This window comes from Chaetodon auriga, chromosome 6 (assembly GCF_051107435.1).
Source record: "Chaetodon auriga isolate fChaAug3 chromosome 6, fChaAug3.hap1, whole genome shotgun sequence".
NCBI classification, from domain to species: domain Eukaryota; kingdom Metazoa; phylum Chordata; class Actinopteri; order Chaetodontiformes; family Chaetodontidae; genus Chaetodon; species Chaetodon auriga.
Window position 1 is genome coordinate 21434715 of NC_135079.1, and position 19182 is coordinate 21453896.

Below are 19182 nucleotides of genomic sequence, written 5' to 3' on the forward strand. Positions count from 1 at the left end.
GTATCTCAAAGTTTTGACTTGCCATGAGTATTTTTAAATATCATTCCTAATTTTCCTATAATTTATTTTTCCTGCCAGAAACTGAAGTCCATGTCATGAGGAGGATTGTGCTTTGCTGCAGCCACAGTTGTCTTATGCTTTTCATCAGTGGCCATGCTAGCTGTTTCCCTTGATCTCCTCTTTCTCCTTCTAAGCTAAGTTAGCGGGCAGCTGATTCATATTTACCATACAGACACAAGAGTGTTATTAATCAAAACAGAATAAACATGTTTTCCAAAATATCAAGCGATTCTTTTAAGATGCTCAGTGACATTGACAACCATGGACCAAATGATTCAAAACACAAACCTTAACAATGCCGTGAAGGGATGAAGGTGTGATTTGCCCAAAGATAACATGAGAATGATGGAGATGTCAATGAAGCGACCAGTACTGAGAAGAGGCCAGACAGAGTAATTAAGTGATACTTCTTATGTTGTTTTGTTGAATTCATTTATTCATATATCCCTCTCAAAAATGTCTGTACACTTCATAACATAAATACAGAATCCAAGTTGAGGTGGATACAGCATCCACTTCATCTCCATGAACAGATCCTCCTGAGGGCTGGTGTAGCACACGATGCCTGTGTCTACATCAGTGATTACACTCATGTCCTTCTGACTCGTTTGGCACTCCTCTGCGTTTCCTCTGCGTCTGGCGTCTCTCTGCAAGGCTCCGCAGATAGAGAGGTTTTGGATATCAGAGCTTGTTTTGTGTTTGGGGACTGTGGTGGTCTGGTGGGAGGTCCGGAGTTCAGATCACTGGCGTGGGCTGCAGGGCTGCATCCTGTTCCAGAGATCTTGCTGCTTGGGGAGCTTCCTCCTTGGCTTGGATCACAAGGTTTAATTTGTTCTTTAGAAGAGCCTATTAACAGTGGAATGTTCACATTGCAGGTGCTGCACGAGGCCGGGTCCAGTCCACAATTGTAAGGCTGGATCTAAAACAAAAAAACAAAAAAAAAAGAAAGAAAGTATTGAGTTCAATAAAAACTGAGCATTAATGTCAATGGATATTACAACAGAACAGCTGTGGTTACAGATGTTTTGGTTACTATTCACATTACGCTCTAATGATTTTATTCTACCAATGATGTTTCAACTACTACTAGTTGGTCTTTTATGAGTCAGATTTAGCTCATATTGACATCATCCCTCTCAAGTCAGTACTTTAGATGAACCTTTTGCAGCAGTTACAGCCGCGAGTGTGCATGGACAGGTCTCCATCTCTCTGGACACTGGAATTGCCCTCAATCTCCTTGTAAAACTGCTCCAGTGCGGTCAGGTTGTAAGGATATCATGAGTGAACAGCCCTTTCAAGCCCAGGCATGAATTCTCAATTGGTTTGCGACCTGACTCGGCCACTTCACATTGCTGCTCTTTAGCCATTCCTGCACAGCTTCAGCTTTATGTTTGGGGTCATTGTCTTGTTGGAAAACAAATATTCCCCCATGTCACAGATGCTGCTGACTGCTCCAGGTTTTCTGCCAGGATTTCCCTGAATCTTGCTGCATTCCTTTGTTCCTCTAGCCTTCCAGGACGTGCTGGAAAGAAGCCTCCCCACAGCGCGATGCTGCCACCACCGTGCCTCACTGTGGGGATTTGTTGTGTTTGGCTGATGCTAAACATTTTATTTGATGGCCACAAAGTTCAAATGTGGTGTCGGCCCATGACGCCTTCACCCAACTGTCTTCAGAGTCTCCCATGTACCTTCTGGCAAACTCTTTGAAACAGTGTCTTTCTTCTTGCCACTCTCCTGTAGAGCTGTCACTGGTGAAGCACCCGGACATCAGCAGTTGCATGCATAGCTTCTCTCGTCTCAGTCACCGACACTTGTCACTCCTACAGAGCAGTCATTGGTCTGTTGGTGGCCTCCCTCACTGGCATATATCTGACACTTCCTGTGAGGCAGACTGACAAGTGTGTCACAACTTTTCTATTTCTTGACAATCAATTTACGGCTGTAGCCTCCTGTTTTATGTACGAGCTCCTCATTTCATCCTCCTGTTCAGAATTACTCTGTTCTGTGTCACGTTCACTCTCCTCCATGTTTGTTTGGGTTGCGCAATGAAAAGCGTGATGCAAACATCAGATGTTTTTCTATCGTTGCACGATTATATATCGTCATATCCCACAGCCTTCAATCGATTTCACTGTACTCGAAGTGACATTCAGTGACTTGGACATTTTTTTTATATCCACCCGCTGGCTGCTGCTTTGCAATCACCATTACATAGACTTGCTCGGAATGTTCTCGAGTCTTCTTGGTGTACGTTTTGCCACATTACTGACTAACCAGAAGTTTGACCATCCAGGTGTATTTATTCTACAATCACATTGAAACACCTTGACTTCATTCAGGTGATGTAATCAGAGCTTTGGAGGGTTTTCTTTCAATGTCAGCAGAGGAAAATTGAGATTCTCACCTTGTGAGAAGAGTCGCCTCCTTCGTTCCTCTGTGTTCCTTCTGATGTTGGACTACTCTCCTCATCAACATCTAGAAAGACATGAATCAAATCAGGCTACATAAAAGAGAGGGGTACACTTAAACGTAGGTAAGCTCGAAAAACAACTGAATTTCCGGGAAAACTTTTTAGCTTTGCAGCGTGTGTGAAATGATTGGTGGATTTTTATCAAGCATCTAAAACACATAAAAGCCAAACACATGATCTGTACTGAAGGAGTAGCGGCCCAGCTGGATGCTGAGCCAGATGTTTCTTCGTTGAGTCCAGCCCCCTGGAGCCTCCACCTCGTACAGACGCTCCCGATGTTCCTCGTGCTGCTGCAGGAACCTCCTGCACACTGAATACACAAGTGTGGGAATTGAGATTAAAATGCAACAGCAGGACAAACCGCTTGATTTTAGGTGTTCAATCTGCTGTGACGCATAAATACATCATCACTGAGTGCGTGCAGGTATGAACATTTTCAGCTCATTCTGTTAGTTATTCCCATACGACAGCCAGTGACTGGAAATGTGCATTCTTCTGCCAAATATGGCCAATCATCTGACAAAATTCTCCTCCAGATAAGAAAAAATTGAAAAAGGAAGGAAGTGGTTGAGAATGTAAATAAACAAATAAATGGGCCTTGTGTGTGTGTGTGTGTGTGTGTGTGTGTGTGTGTGTGTGTATGGGTGGGGGGTTAAGGGAAGATAAAGGAGAACCTTAGCTGACCTGCCACCATGCTGGGTGATAATGGAGAACTGACTCCCAGAAAGTTTTCGGAGGAGAACGAGGAGCAGAAATCCTCCAGCATCTGAAGGCCAAAGCCTCTCCTCCTCCAGCTCTTCCTCACCAGCACTGTGTCCAGGACGGGGAGCAGGTAGCCGTGACTGCTCCAGCTGTCACACAGGCTGCCTGGAACACAAGCAGAAGACGAGTTACTGCTTTAAAGAATGCAATCCATCACAGTCAGTAACCCAGTCCAGTGTAGAATACAGCTTTCCGCTTCATAGAGAGGATCCTGAGAGAGGTCACGAACATAAACCCTGTTTTTGCTAATATTTATAATCTGTTTGTTCTACAACAAAGCAGAGAAAAGAGAAAAGCACCAGACCCTGAAACCAGATTCACTGATGTTTTGTTTTGCTATGGATTTGCAAGAAATGAGCACCCACCCCCACTCATTCTCATCTTCCTACCTTTGTGTTTGACGGTGTAGAAGCCGATCACCTGGCTGTCTCTCCACAGCAGCTTGCAGCTCTCTGTGCGGGGGTGCAGGGAGAACAACACCTCCTCCTCTGAGGACCTCTCCACCACCTGACTGAGCAGGAACACAAGCACCCTCTCCATAATCGACTGCACCTGGAGAAAATATGCTGACTCAGGACGCTCGTCTGCACAGGTGAAAACAGCACAGTGACTGGAAAAAATAAACTGAACTGTGCTTTTAGGAGCTTGATTTATTTTTTTAATCATTTAGTTGTGTAAAATTAATCAGTATTAAGGAAGTACATAGTCTTAACAGGTAAGCATTTACTAGACTGAGTGGATTAGCACATGGTCATGGTTGCTGTGGTAATGCCCACATTCATTAAGCTTCTGTCCTTTCCAACCCTTTTCTTCTTCAGTATAGTACCTGTTAACTTCCACCCCGGACAGAAATGATTTACAATGAGACAGACAGATAACTGTCTTTCTGTCCGCACTGTTCAGACCTGAGACCTGAGCAAAAGCACACTTACCGACATCAAGCCACTTCTGGATTCGCTGGACGTTCGCAGGACGTCATCCACACACCACCATCGCTCGTGCAGGTATACAGCCACCACTGAAAGGTAGAGTAGAACGCATCGGTCTTTGCCATCTGTGTGTGTTTGATAAGGGCAGCAGTGATTTCAGTTCCGGACCTTGTGTCGGATCATCATGAGGGTGAAGCGCCAGCAGCGTGCAGTCTGGTTTGTCATCTTCAAACAGCTGTAGCCGCCTTATGTTGTCTTCTGTTATCGCTACCTGAGCAGACGTGAAGACATCTTCAAACACTTCATCTACACTCCCTGACCTGAGACAACAACAAACACTGCAACTCTTCTCCAAAACATACTCGTCTTTCTCAAACAAAACAGCAATAAAAATATTAACCTCCAACTAAACCAGTGTCAAGGATTTTGTACAGATTTTTACAAACCTACCTCCACCATGCTCCCAATTTTTAACAGTAATTCAGTTAAGAGGTAATAAAGAGGTGATTATTGTGGAGATAAAGCACAGTGTGGGGAAAAAAGTGGAGACGTTCCAGGTGTTATGGTACCTTTGACGTATGTGATGACTCAAACACTTCACTAACAGGAGATCTGGACTCCAGAGAGGAGAGGTAATGCTCGGATGCTGATGTCAGGTCTGTGTCATCCACAGCTGGAAGGTCTACAGGGTACATGGCCTCTCAGAAACAGCTGTTTCACATTACACATTTACAGCGTTTAGGAACACCAGCAACAAACACGTCCCTTGACTTTAAGGACGTAATGACACCAGCAGTCAAAGACAAACGATCATCCCTCACTGCCGGTACAATGTCCAGTTTGCTCGTAGAGGGCAAATGTCCTTCCGCCAGACTGCGTTCAAACTTCTGGTTGTTTAAAGCTGCCTTTCATGCGCGAACACCCAAAGTAGATGATTGATCTCTGATAAGATGTTAGCTCAGTAATGTTGCCGAGCAAACATGAGCTGACTTTAAGGCACACGGTGATGATTCAATTCAAAACTGTTTCGGGTTATGGAAATGAAAACCACTTGACATTAAACTTACTATGTGTGATTCAGGAAATGTGGTGAACGTTGTCACTGGAAAATGCTCTGACGCTCTGTTGAAGCTAAGTGTGACTGATAAAGATGCTGCTACAGCTGTGAGCTGCTAACTCAGAGTGCTAACAAACGCGACATGTTAGCGAAACACTCACGAGGACTTCACCTCGTACAGCGTCACGAGGACTTCACTTCCCTCACGACTTCAAGACATCACAGACGGTTGGAGGAGAAGCTCTCAGCTCCACCTGAAACTTCCGTAAATTTCACTTTGAGCCCACCTTCCCAACTTTTCCTTTGACGTGCAGCTCCACCCTCTGACAGGTGAGGGGCACTGCTCCAGTTCGTCCTTCAAATTGCGTTCTCTACGACACGGCCGGAAACACGTGATACGCATTTCATAATAAAAGTGGCGCTTTGCTGAAAAGTGAACTGTGGAATGTAGAGATATCCAAATCTAATAATGACAAAGTTAATGTCATATTATTGGAACAAACATAATTCATCTTAATTGCATTATATGTGGCAATGCACTGTAACGAGATGAACTCGAAGTCCCACGGGATCTCAGCTCTCTCAATCACCTTCAGTCAGTGTGCGTCATTGGGACTTGGGGACTTTTAATTCATACTTGTAGCCTACATACATATCTTGAACTCAGATTTAAGTTGAACATGTGTAACACGTGTAAAAGTCAAGCAAGTCCTAAAAGTCAATCCGACCACTAAACTTTGAGCCAAAGCACTGATCTGAGAACTGGTGCGATATTTCTCATGCCTCAGTCAGAACTTTATTTGCAGAACTGTAAATGAGTAGTACATACCTCAGTCAGTGTGAAAAGACCCAGTACTTCTTGACACAGTAACAGCAGTACAAGCTCACATGTTCGAAATACATGCATGTACCAGATTTTCACAATCTGGCTGCATCAACATCATTAACCATCTCAACAAATAACACGATATAGTGCAATAAAACTTTTAGCCAGGCTGTAAAATGCAATTCTAAAATAAATGTAATTATGGGTGCTTTTTTTTTTTTTTTTTTAGTTATTTTGTTTTATTCTGAAAATATTTTACCGGAAGTCGTACCCATGGTTTTGGTTCATGTTTAGCACTCGGTGCAACAGTTAGGCAGATTGTAAACAATGCTGCTTGGTGTGACACGGAGCGGACAGCTGCTGTCTCACCGGCGCTGCCTCCTGCAGTGTCGCAAGATTAAATCAGGAAACGCCTCCAGAGTAAGTGTTTATTTAAGATAGTTCCGCTTTATCTTTGCACTTCAATGCTGCGTTACGAGAGGTCATGTGTTGAGCAAAACGTAAGATCCAAACGCAGCAGCACCTGGTCCAAGGTTTGGTGTCTCACTCTCGTTTCTCCCTGTAACTGCAGATAGTGTGTTAGTTAAGACAAACAAAATTACAACCCTTTAACAACTATTGTTGACAACCTGCTGTACAAACACAGAGGGACGTGCTTAGTCCCCCTGTGGAGACTCCGACAGCATGCTACACCCTAGAACAACACCACATACTGCACTGTATGAAAAGCACCCCAGCAAGTTATTAGCACCTGTGACAGAGGGGAGTGAGACAACCAGTGTGCCGGATATCATGCCTGTGAACAGTCCTTCACCCTCCTCCACCTGTCAGACCCTGGCGACACCTCTGCATCAGGACTCTATTGAGACAGTAGTCCAGAGCATCATGGAGAAGCAGGAGCAGCAACAGCCAGAACAAAAGGAGACAGACTAAAACTTGTCAGATATGAAGGTCTGAGAACCTCCGAGAAAAGGCCCTTTAAAGGCTTTGCAGGGACAGAGTTCTGGATGCCACAAAGAAAAAGGTGGAGGAGAGAGGACAGCAAAAAATTCTGTAAAATGGGACTGAAGCAAAGCTCAGACAGTCCTCATATTCATACTTACCCTTAACTCTTAACTTAACCAATCATCACTCCTCATGGCTAAACCCAACCAGCCCAACCAAAGCAGGCAATGAGTACTCACCAATCAGAGGCATCGTTTTGCCCTAGTAGGATTTGTCATTTTGCCCCCTGAGTTGGCAGGTGAGAATTGAACCACTAGTCCTGAGTCTGATCTGTAGGCTGCGGACTTGTTCACTGTCAGAATTTTTTTGCAAAAACCAGCATGATATTGTTTTTCCCATAGTTTTCTGACAGATAATCAACAACATATTCAGCTTACTGCAGTTTTAAAGGGTAAAGTTATTAGTGTGTGATGATAAGTTTGCAATTGATGCACTGCTATTTGTTAAATTCAAGGAATTAAAATTAGAATGAGGAGCCAATGACTTGCAGCAGTGATGTCAATGGAAAATGTTTTGCACACACACACACACACACACACACACACACACTCCACTGACAGCTTCTGTAACTACCAGTCTGAGGTAAAAATGAAGCATGCTAAATTAAATGTGGAGTGAGACCAAACATCTAAGTCAAATATGAATTATGTTATTCTTTAGTAGGACTAGCGCTATGCTGATGAACCCTAATGAATAATTGGATCATCACTTAAGCTAATCAGCTTCAGCTGGATAACTTTGTGATTTGTACTCATTAACAACTTTTTACCCTGTAACATGCTAAACTAAAATGCTGAACCTGGTGAACATTATAGCTGCTGAACATCAGCATGTTAGCATTCTAATGTTAGCATTTTAGCTCAAAATACTGAACCCAAACTGCTCCTGATGGCTGTGACTGTGGCATAAAGTGCCTCAAGTGGTCTTTAGACCACAGAAGTGCTGTATAAATGCTGTCCATTTAGCTGCTAGTCTGACTGTAGACTTTGTCTTGTTTCTTTATGGTTTTAGTAATAGCAAATCTTGAGATCTTGATTTTCATATTCATACCAAAGTCAGTAGTCTGACAGTAATGTTGAGCTGTGAGAACCAGTTCTCGTGGTGTTTAATTTGTTTGTTGGCCCTGTTGGTGCTTTTGTTGATGAGCAGGGAAATATTGAATTGAGTCTGACACACTGATCTCTGTACATGAGAGAGCAAACATGACCAAGGCCACTTTTAAGTGCACTCTTCAATCCAAGTGTACCTTTTCCTCCCACTCCCTTGTGATGACTCACTCTCCTTCACTGTGTGTGTGTGTGTGTTGTGTGTGTACACAGAGTGCTGCTCTGGACAGTGTCCTCTCTGCGTTCAGGTCTATATGTGGTGAGGATGGCGTCTCATTGGGCGAAGCTGTCAGAGAGCAACACGGCAGAGATGAGTCTGTACACAGGTCAGTGTCTCTCACCCTGTCTCACATACATACACACACACACACATGCACTCATCACGTTGCATAGTAATGGTGTTTTCAAAACAATGCGTCTCATGCAGTGCAAACACTCCCTTTTCAATCTCTGCAGCCGTCTGCACCATCAGCACAGATAATGACCGATTCACCCCAGAGTCAGCCAAGTAAATGCTAGACCCATTTTTCACAAGCTACATATCTCCTGAACACTAAAATGGCATTTTTCAGACGGACAGAGCACGAGAAAATGAACTTTGACATCTGTCTCTGTCTCACACACACTCTCGCGAGATCTGGAGCGAGCATGTTGAACTGGCAGATAAAAACCAGCAGAAAATATGGCGCAAACATTACATTTGTACTCTGTCCAACGTTGTATTGTTTTGGCGCAGACAAGCAATAGTCAATCAGTAATGTGTTAGTGTGAAAATGCCCAATGAGAATCAGGGGAGAGACGATCACGCCCACTTAGGAGTCAGGAAGTATATACCATTTAATATCATTGGTGCACCTTGAAATGGGTAATCTTGTCCTTCGAGCATATTGAGTTGGAGCTATAGTGATGGCCCATTATTACCCATGATGCCGTGCTGGTCTAAGTAGTTTGTAAAGTTGCTGTTTTATATTCCAAAATGCAAATGTTGCTTTGTAACATTAGTGTTCGTGTATAATAGTGTTTGTAATGTGTCAGTTCAGAACATGTTGCATTATGTGGTAATTGTCGTTTTTGTGCTGGTTTACAGTTTTAACATGTTACTTTTGTCATGTGTTATCCTAAACTGGCAGCTGAAGTCCAATATTCACTCTCTTTTTAGCTCAGTTTAAGACTCCAGCGATATATTTCACATTGCTCCACTGTGTTCATCAGCTAATTGCTAACCTTGTGTGTCTGCTGGTTGGCACTGAGCAGGTACAGTACGGTGGCTATATCAGAGCTTTTTTGCTGAAAGCAGCTGCCTGCTGCAGCTGGAAATGAGGTTATGAGAACTGAGTTGTGGGCTGGAAAACCAAACCCATGACTTGACAGTGGCTCAGGTGTGCTAATGTAGAGCTGGGTGATAACTTGTGTCTGTAAGTGAACTCTTTCACATTACACATTTCATCCATTGTTTATTTAAAGCACTGATAAAAGCAGCTTTTAAGAAACAGCTTGGCCAATTCAGCACAACTGAAAGGTTTATTCTGTGTAAGCTTTTTAAGGTGGACCTGATTTAATCATTTTTTCTCACATCTCATTCTACTCTGCCTGTAACAGAGTTGTTTTTCCTGCAAGTGGTAATAACAAAAGCTGCTGTTTAGTGGAGACATATTGAGAACAGTGAGTGAAAGCGGTGCATTGCTGCTGTCCAGATGTCGTCCTCCAGATGTGGTGCTGTTCCCTCGTTGTGTGGAGGAGGTCAGCGCCCTGGCGAAGGTCTGCCACAACCACCAGCTTCCCATCATCCCCTTTGGCACTGGAACTGGCCTGGAGGGAGGGGTCGGCGCAGTGAAGGTGAGAGAAGAAGCCCCTGAATGCGTGAGCAGTAATAATAGTAATATATTGTACAGTGTTATGTGCACTTGTGCTTTTGGCTGAAAAGTAAGATGAGCTGAAATCATCAGAGGCTCGAGCCGCATCATCATGCTTTTGCTGAGTGAAACAAAATGTCAACCTGTAAAACTGCTGCTGCAACAGCTTTACGGCCACTTGGGAGCAATGGAAACAAGTTAATATGGCAGACTTGTTAGCAAACAGTTGCCTATTTCACATCATCAGTTACTGACCTACAGTGGGTACAGGAGAGCTTTTCTTTGAAAATTAGAAATTTACAGTGGGAAATGTGATATATGCCATATAAACAGATGCCCTAAGCTTTAAAAATACAGAATAAATTTGTGGTTCTTTTTGTATGTGTGGGTGCATGCACTGTGTGTCTACACGTTTCTTTCTTCTGCCCTTTAGGGTGGTGTGTGCTTCAGCCTGAGGAAGATGGACCAGGTTCTGGATCTCCACCAGGAGGACTTTGATGTGACGGTGGAGCCTGGTGTGACTCGGAAGGCCCTCAACGCCTACCTGCGAGACACCGGCCTGTGGTTTCCTGTTGGTCAGTCACACAGGAAAGGACTGGTCATAGCAGCATTTTATATCTTAACTCATATGTCCAGCAGGTGGTGATATTGGATAAAAAATCTTCACAAAACTCTCCAAACTGATTTTTAGCAAAGTGAGGATTAAATGATACAAACCTAAAGACATCGTGAATGATATATTTTTAGTTTTTAGTTTTAGGTCAAGCACTGCCAGAAGACCACGCACATGTGGGTGTGACAGGATTATAGTAGATTTACATCTTCTGTCTTTATTTCTTTTCATTTTTAACAATTTCGGAGAAATGACTGGTGATGTGCTTTTATGTTCTCAGATCCTGGCGCTGATGCCTCTCTGTGTGGCATGGCTGCCACCAGTGCGTCAGGTACCAATGCAGTGCGCTATGGAACTATGAGGGAAAACGTTTTAAACCTGGAGGTGGTGCTGGCTGATGGGACCGTCATACACACGGCTGGGAAGGGCCGACGTCCCAGGTACACTTTAGCCATGTGCACACACAAACCACTCCCTCTTGTAGCTTAAATGCTCTGAGCTGTCATTTCTGTCTTTAGGAAGACGTCAGCAGGCTACAACCTGACAAACCTGTTTGTGGGGTCAGAGGGCACCCTGGGGGTCATCACCAAGACTACGTTGCGCCTGTACGGCATCCCAGAGGCCATGGTTTCGGCCGTCTGCTCTTTTCCCTCAGTCCAGGCTGCTGTGGACAGCACAGTGCAGATCCTACAGGCCGGAGTGCCCATCGCTCGCATCGGTGAGGAGACAGTGCCTTCCATCCATACAATAGATAACTGCACTGCAGTATATTTCAGTATATTTCATTGAGTGTTAGCTGTCGGTTGCTAACCTTGCTGACAAATGACACTGCACCATTTGTAGCTGCTTCATGATGAAGGACTTGAGTGGTTTGCCTGTGTCAAACTTTGAATGTGAAACAGCAGCATCACGAATCAGATCAGAAAAAACTGAGGGTCTGTTCCAGTGTCTGCACTACACTGTGTTTACAAGTAGTTAAGTGCCTTGACTGCAAGCTTGTGGGCCTGTTTTAGGCCACGCTGGATCATGGTTCATGACACTGTCCCGTGATTAACACTAAAGCAATACTGTGACAAATAGCACATAAAAAGGATCATACCACAGGACTGAGGAGGAAAAGTTGGCATATCCATAAAAAGAGAATATTACAAAATGGAAATGACGCACATGAAGCTTGTGACTTTCGGGCGCTCGAGCGTCTACTGAAGAGACGGACACATCAGATCTGTGTGGAGCACTTTAACGACATCATTTCGTTACGCTGCCTTCTGCTGTAATGTTTAACGGCACCTGACTGGAGAATTACCCCACCATCTGTTTATCTCGATCTGCTCAACTCCTGTTATTCACATCATTAAACAAACCTCCTTTTATTTGCATTTTGGGTTGATTTTCCAAAAATAAGTTTCAAATGAATAATGTCTGGCTAATATGTCTGAGTAATGTCAGATATACAGTGCTGTTCTTAGCAGTCTCATCAAGATGAAAGTGTGAAGACGTCTTATTTATGTCTGATGATTACTGTGAGCTGTAAAACTCGCTTATTAGCACCAGTAACTGGACTGGTGTTGCACCGTAGACTGTATTGGGGGTTAAGTGAACTGTGTGCCTGCATTTTTCGGATGTTAGAGACAATATATAGGAGCTGGACGTAGCTTTTAAAAATGTCACCCATGTTGAGCCAATCAGCTCGCAGACATGACACAACTTCAATGAGGCGAATTCATCCATGAATTAGCCCCACGTCCATACAGTAACATGGCCAGATCAGTTATCCCCTGCTGGGTGAGTGCAGTGAGATGCATGCGATCACAGCTCAGCACGTCATGCATGACTAAAGTGTTCTGCTCAGGTTAGGAGTAATGAGGCTTAAATAATCAATCGTCACGCCAAGAGGAATGCTTCCTCATTGGCCACATCTGACTCCAGTCTAAACAAGGCTCAAGATGTCTGGTGCAATTAATTTGCTCTGACTGACGTCCGGTGTCATCTTTGAAAACTTGGGCAGAATATTTATCCCACTCCGTAAATAAGTGATCGGTCATTGATGAGATCTGATTTGACAGCTTCCTCCTTAAGCGTATTTAAGATTGGCACACGTCAGAAATGATGTTGTTAAAATTTACCTTGAAAGCCTCAGAAACTGAAAACTCCCAGTCCGCTGTCTGCTGACTTGGACAAAGTTTTCTCCATCTGAGATGCACAAAGAGAATTTTAATAATGAAGTCAAACTTTTAAGCGCTTAAAGAGGACAACATCTCTTCAGATCATGTCTTTGATAGTCTGCCTCTTTCCTCACAGTATGGGGCCGAGACTGAAGACGCAATTAAAATCGAATGAACTGTAGCGATAGCTCTGGGCTACTCAGGCTACTCTGGCCCACATATAAAGCCCGAAACTGGAGGGGATCTAAATGTGTGTGTGCCATGTTAATGTAATCATGTGGCCAGAAGCTAACGTCATGAGGTTTAATGAAAGATAAAACAGCCGCTGAGAGATGGAGGAAAGATCAATGAGGTTTGAGAGTACTGGGTTTAAAAAACACAACAAGGAAGAAATGAAACTTTATTGATCCCTTAGAGAAAATGGGTGCCTGCTGTCGGAGGATAATAGAATACAGGAGGGAGGGATGTATCAGAAAATTAGCTGTAAAAATAGAATCAATATCACTTTTTTTGGCAGCTGGAAATATGTATTTGATCATTAAGTCGAAATCAGAAGAATGACCTATTTTTCTACCATTATCTGCATCACACAGACGGACATCTGTCTCTCTGTTCTCTGTGATCTGACTGTGTGTGTGTGTGTGTGTGTGTGTGTGTGTGTGTGTGTGTGTTTTCCAGAGTTTCTGGATGATGTGATGATTGATGCGTGCAACAGGTTCAGCTTTCTGTCCTACCCCGTGACCCCGACTCTGTTCCTGGAGTTCCACGGCTCTGAGCGAAGCCTTGAGGAACAGGTCAACACAACCGGTGTGTGAGTGCACAACGATTTCTCACAGCTGAAAATTATGGATGGATTGTTATGACAACTGGTTACTGTGCTCCAAAATGGACCCGTTCCAATGAAAGTTGCAAGTTACAGGAAAATCCACCATGTATGAAAATCATATGCTTCAACAAAAACAGATTTTGGTGTGTGTGTATTTCTACAGAGGGCATCACTCAGAGTAATGGCGGCTCAGATTTTCAGTGGGCTCGAGATGCAGAGACAAGGGAGCGGCTGTGGAAAGCGCGCCATGACGCCTGGTACGCTGCACAGGCGCTCAGACCTGGCTGCAAGGTAAAGAAAGTGACCAGAAGCACCTGAAAACCTGAAAAACTGAAAACCTTTTTGCCTCATAGCTACATGAAAATGCCTCTGTGTTACTCTACACCACAGATTGATGAAAGGCTACAGTGTAAGAGGAATCAGTTCAGCTGGCAGCATCATATTATCATCACTTTATCACTCTGCTGTGTGGAAAACTCTACCATTAGAGCTCAATGTAGAGGCTTACACTGCTTAAATGTGTCGCCTCATAACGGTGAACAACAGGCTGGTTAATTACTGCTGTGGTTGAAAGGCTTTGTCTGATACAGCAGCACCATAACCATTGAGAGGAAGTTTTATGTCTCACTTAATTAAAGTTTTAAATCCTAGTGATTGTAAAAGACAAACATTTGATGCAATTCCAATACTGTGACCTTATCTTCTCTGTGTGTGTGTGTTTGTCTCACAGGCCTACGCTACAGATGTGTGTGTCCCTCTGTCTCGACTGCCTCAAATAGTAGTGGAGACAAAGGAGGACCTGATTGAGAACGGGCTTACAGGTGAGTACACCGAAGAGAACGGTGTTAATGGTGCTTGTGTGAAGTAGACTCAGTGTTAATGATGTTCATAATGCTTGATGCCATTCACTGCGAGTATTTAGCTTCTCTGTGCATTATAGGGATCCAGTGAATGCATCATAATTATTACAATTAGAGTGTTTGCACTAAGTGGGGAAAATAAAAACAGCCCTGCAGGACACCCCACGTGACTATGAAACAGGTATTAAACTGCACTCTGTGTGACATTAAAAAGAGTAATGAAGTAAAGTTTTCCAGTCAAATGAGTGTGAACGCTTTCTGCTGTCCCCTCAGGTCCCATAGCGGGTCATGTGGGCGATGGTAACTTCCACTGTCTGATGGTGTTTGACTCCAGTGACCCAGAGGAGCTGCACAGGGTCCACCTGTTCACTGAGAGACTGGCCAGGTAAAGTGTCTCTGAAGGTCTCAGCACTCCTGTCCTCTGACACTTTATGAACTAACGCTCAACCTTTGTGAACAGCTGCAATTAAATGGAGATCCACTTCAAGAATATGGTCGTCCTTACTTGACACATTTACGGTTCAGTCTTAGTGGTTAACACTGACCTAGAATTCGACCTTGCAGGAAACATTTGGTGAAAGTCCGAAGTGGTCTGTGCGATAATTGCAGAATCATCGCTGTGACGCAGCTTTGCAGTGTGTGTGTGTGTGTGTGTGTGTGTGTGTGTGTGTGTGTGTGAGACAGTCTGAAGTGCTGCTAAAGCTCTTGTGTGGATGGAGATCATTTTCATTTTAAGATGAAAACACTTCAGTGTGGACGTGGCCAGAGCTGAGTGAGGTGAGGGTTTGTGTTGTTGTTTGTGTGTGAGCTGAATCGATGCCATGCTACGTGGCAGTTGTGGTCTATCATTTGTTTTTAAGTCATGTCTCGGGCTGAGGAGAGTCCATGCATCCAACACCAATTCCCAGAATTCTTAAGAAACAGTGGAAATTGATATTGGAAGCCGCACCTCCTAATGCATAAAAGTCTATCAAGGCAGGACGTCTGTCCACAATTAAAATCATCATAACTTGCAGTTTTCGAGCAGTTTGCTTTGTTATAAACGCCAAACATGTATTTATCATACATGATACTTGGGTAAATAACAAATGTTTTTATGTCTTATGGAGATTGTCTGCTTGACTTGAATCAGCAGCATTCTGCTGAAGAACAAAGAAATCTTTTGGATTCTAGTTCTTAGTTGTTACACAGCTTCCCATGTGTGTATAATATATAAATGATACTGTATGTGTGATGATTTAGGAAGATTGGTCCTGTACAGTGGAAGCATAATATATGGATGTTTTGTATAAGAAGAGGTGGAATGTATTTTGTGGACCTCTGCAGTGGGTCGGATGACATAATAAGATTTTATTGCCAGTCATCATCAGCCCAACAACTGGCAAGTGCAGATATATTCATCCAGGTGTGTGAGTGGTCTATCTTAAACTTAGAGATGGATATGTTAGCTAATGATTAAATAGTTTATTTTAGCTGTCTACTAATGAGGAACAGTTTCATTTTGTGGACGTTTGTGTCTCATTAGTGCAACGGTACACTTAGGCCAGCACAGAGGGAGACAGGGAAGTGATGATTATACAGTTTCTCCACTGTGGAAAACTTTAGAGTCATGTCATGGATCTGTATTGACCTGCATTAGGATGCTCCTGTTGCAAGTCAAGTATTCTCCCCACATCATTTGTTCCTTCAGAAATACATTAATGTGTTCCACGTGACTAAATTGTGAGCGGGCTTTGGTCTGCACATGTAGTGAGTTTTTGTGTTTGTGTCATTCTGAGCATTTGACCCTTTCTACATGGGATTACAAGACACTGCTGTAATATCAAATATTAAAGCTACAGTAATCACCGTACATGTCTTTTGGTAAAAATATGCACAAAACCGAAAAGGAAAATTGCATTTTCCCCATAAAAAGAACATTACAAAGGATATTTTCGAAATTCTTTAGGTGGCACATTGCACAAATCCCCTGTTCCTCTCCCACACTGACAAACCATCCAGGTTCAACAGTGAGTTGTAAAGCAGCGATTTTCTATTCGCTCAGAGGAGCTGCCATCCTGGACAATTTAAGGTTTGGTGTCTCTCTCAAGGACACTTGGACATGTGGCCCAGGGGAAGTTGGGGCTCAAACCACCAATCCAATGTTGAATGAGCTAGTACCTCTAACAACCTCTAACCAAAATACACCATGTCACAGTAGATGATACGAAAAGACACTGCACTGTGTGATCCCTTATGTTCATCATGTAGAGCCCTCTGTGTTAGTGTGCTAGCTGACTTTTAAGAGTTACTTCAAAAAAGGACAGAGGCATTTACTGACTTCAGTGACTGCACCTTTAGCTCAGGCTGAATTGGTCCAAAAATGTACCTTTTAACCATCCGGAGCGGCTGTACATTGCACTTTACAGTGGATCATAAGGTCCTCAAGAGGGGCCATTATGGTCCTGTTATGGTACCATTCCAGCATAACGGTATACTCAGCCTGCACATCTATTTCTGTGTGTGTGTGTGTGTGTGTGTGTGTGTGTGTGTGTGTATGAGTGTGTCATATGTATAGCAGCAAATTGTCTGACTGAACAGGTTTGAAGTGGTTCTGTTCAGGTATTAGAATGGAGGTCGTTCCATTAAGATGTAATGTGAAAATATATGCATTTAGATTTTAGTTCAGAAATTATGCAAATTAGGCATGAGTGTCGGTCAAGCTGGGGTTGGTGGCGTTGGAGAAACCAGCAAGAGAAAGCCCGATTTTAAAAGTACACAGCCGAAGAATCCCATCCCCTCATCCGGCCTCCCTCAGATCCCCCTCCCCCAAAACACATGAGCGAGCACTATTACAGTCAAGTTACAGATCACTGTAGATATTGTAAATATTAGTAGCTTTGGTTTGAGTTATTTTTGGGTAGTTTTCTAAACAATACTGCAACATCAGTTACATTTTTTGCAGTAACATCCTGTGGATTATGTTCCCTGCAGGCGAGCCCTGGCCATGGACGGTACATGTACAGGGGAGCACGGAGTGGGCTTAGGGAAGAGAGTGCTGCTGTGTGAGGAGATGGGACGCATGGCTATCCAGGTCATGCAGGATCTCAAGGATGCCCTCGACCCAAAGAACCTGATGAACCCTGGGAAAATTCTGCAGCCGAGAGAACTATAAACAGTATTTCAGTGTGAGGGAAAGTCAGTCAACACAGTGAATCCCATCATGATCCGCTCGCTGTTCAGAGACTGATGTCAAACAGCTTTTTAGAGCATATTGCACTTAGAAGTGTTTCCTGTCAGAACAGGACTTCTGGGTGAGACACGACAGGCAGGGACCACTCAGAAGTGGAAACTAATAGGATATCAATAGGAAGAAAATCAAGAATGTTTAATTTTGATTGGATTGTAGAGGCAGCCCGTTGCTGGCCTCATCACTGTGTCAGATGTTTGATGCAAACATCGTACGCAGATACCTGAGATTCAATGAGGGCGGCTTCGCCTGACTGACCTACTAGCAGAGTGCAGAACTTTTTCCTGTTCCAATCAGTAGCCAAATCAGGACTGATTATGCACTTTTTGATGAAAAGTTTTGTTCTGAAAATGTAATATTGTTTTGGATCTGAATCTGTTTTTATCTCTTCACTGTACTTCTGAATATGTTGATTATTAAGGAAATATGTAAGTCTTTGGCTTATTTGCTGCTTTTCCCCTTTTATGTGATTGTAAATTGAATATTTGGGGGTTTGGGCAGATAAAAAAGCAATGGGAAGACTTTTTATAACAGCTGATAGGTTAATGGAAAGTAAAAGATAATCGTAGTCGCTGCCTTGGTGTATAAATGTAACATTGTGTGGAACATTCTAGCGATCACAGATGGATAAAACTGCTTGATTCCCACCGCGCAGCCATGACATACTGTTATATAACTATGTGACATACATGTGACACAATCTGCATGACAACTTGCACAACATCAGATGTGTTAAAGATGTAACCGGATGCCAAACACTTTGGTTGTACCTCCAGTTCTCACAGACCTTAACGGAGTGTAGCAGCTGGGCAGAGGTCAGCTGCACGACAGCATGTGGAGTTCACTACCTCCTTCTATCACTGAAACACTTAGAAAAATAAAGAATATTACAGGATGATCGTGAGACATCATTGCAAAGACAAACTGTACTTCAGGGCTCTTTCTGATGGGGACACTCAAATAAGTTTGCTTTCGCATTGTGGTCTCACTGACATGGACGCAACAGGGACGCCCAACTTGACGTTGATTCAGTCCTCCTGTGACAATAGAGAAGTCATACTCTGCTCCACCACAGAGTGTCAGCAGTGCATACCCTCAGCTTGCTGGGGACCCACTGTGGGGAGAATGTGCAGCATCTTAATCACGTGAAATTAGACAATAGAGAAAATAAAATGCTCATTTCCTCCTCAGTCGGCCTGTAATATGATCACAGCTTTCAGCCATCAACGGAGCAGCTTCCATCACCTGTGTTTAACCATGCAAAGAGTTTTTTTTTCCTTTTTCTTTTTTTTTATAGTTAGAATTACATTACAGGACATAATAAATTATGTACATGTTTTTGAACTCAGGGCTGCTGCTTCTATTGAGGACACTAAGTTAATGTCTTCGTTTGTACTCCTGTGAATTTGCAATGTAAGGAG

At 43.3% G+C, this 19182-nt stretch overlaps 2 protein-coding genes across 2 annotated transcripts; one reads left to right on the top strand and one right to left on the bottom strand.

Annotated features, from left to right (window-relative positions):
* Positions 1-490: 490 nt before the first annotated feature.
* On the bottom strand, positions 491-5499 carry fam169b (family with sequence similarity 169 member B). Its single transcript, XM_076733404.1, has 9 exons — positions 5289-5499; positions 4791-4932; positions 4390-4492; positions 4225-4310; positions 3682-3844; positions 3215-3397; positions 2715-2840; positions 2465-2535; positions 491-979 (listed from the first exon to the last, which is right to left on the bottom strand). The coding sequence occupies exons 2-9, from the start codon at positions 4914-4916 to the stop codon at positions 650-652; spliced, it is 1188 nt and encodes a 395-aa protein (XP_076589519.1). The 5' UTR covers positions 4917-4932; positions 5289-5499; the 3' UTR covers positions 491-649.
* An 862-nt stretch (positions 5500-6361) lies between these two features.
* ldhd (lactate dehydrogenase D) lies at positions 6362-18950 on the top strand. The gene is made up of 11 exons (XM_076732109.1): positions 6362-6524; positions 8429-8541; positions 9910-10051; positions 10502-10643; positions 10962-11121; positions 11200-11399; positions 13525-13653; positions 13836-13963; positions 14403-14493; positions 14806-14917; positions 17506-18950. The coding sequence occupies exons 1-11, from the start codon at positions 6432-6434 to the stop codon at positions 17684-17686; spliced, it is 1491 nt and encodes a 496-aa protein (XP_076588224.1). The 5' UTR covers positions 6362-6431; the 3' UTR covers positions 17687-18950.
* Positions 18951-19182: the final 232 nt, after the last annotated feature.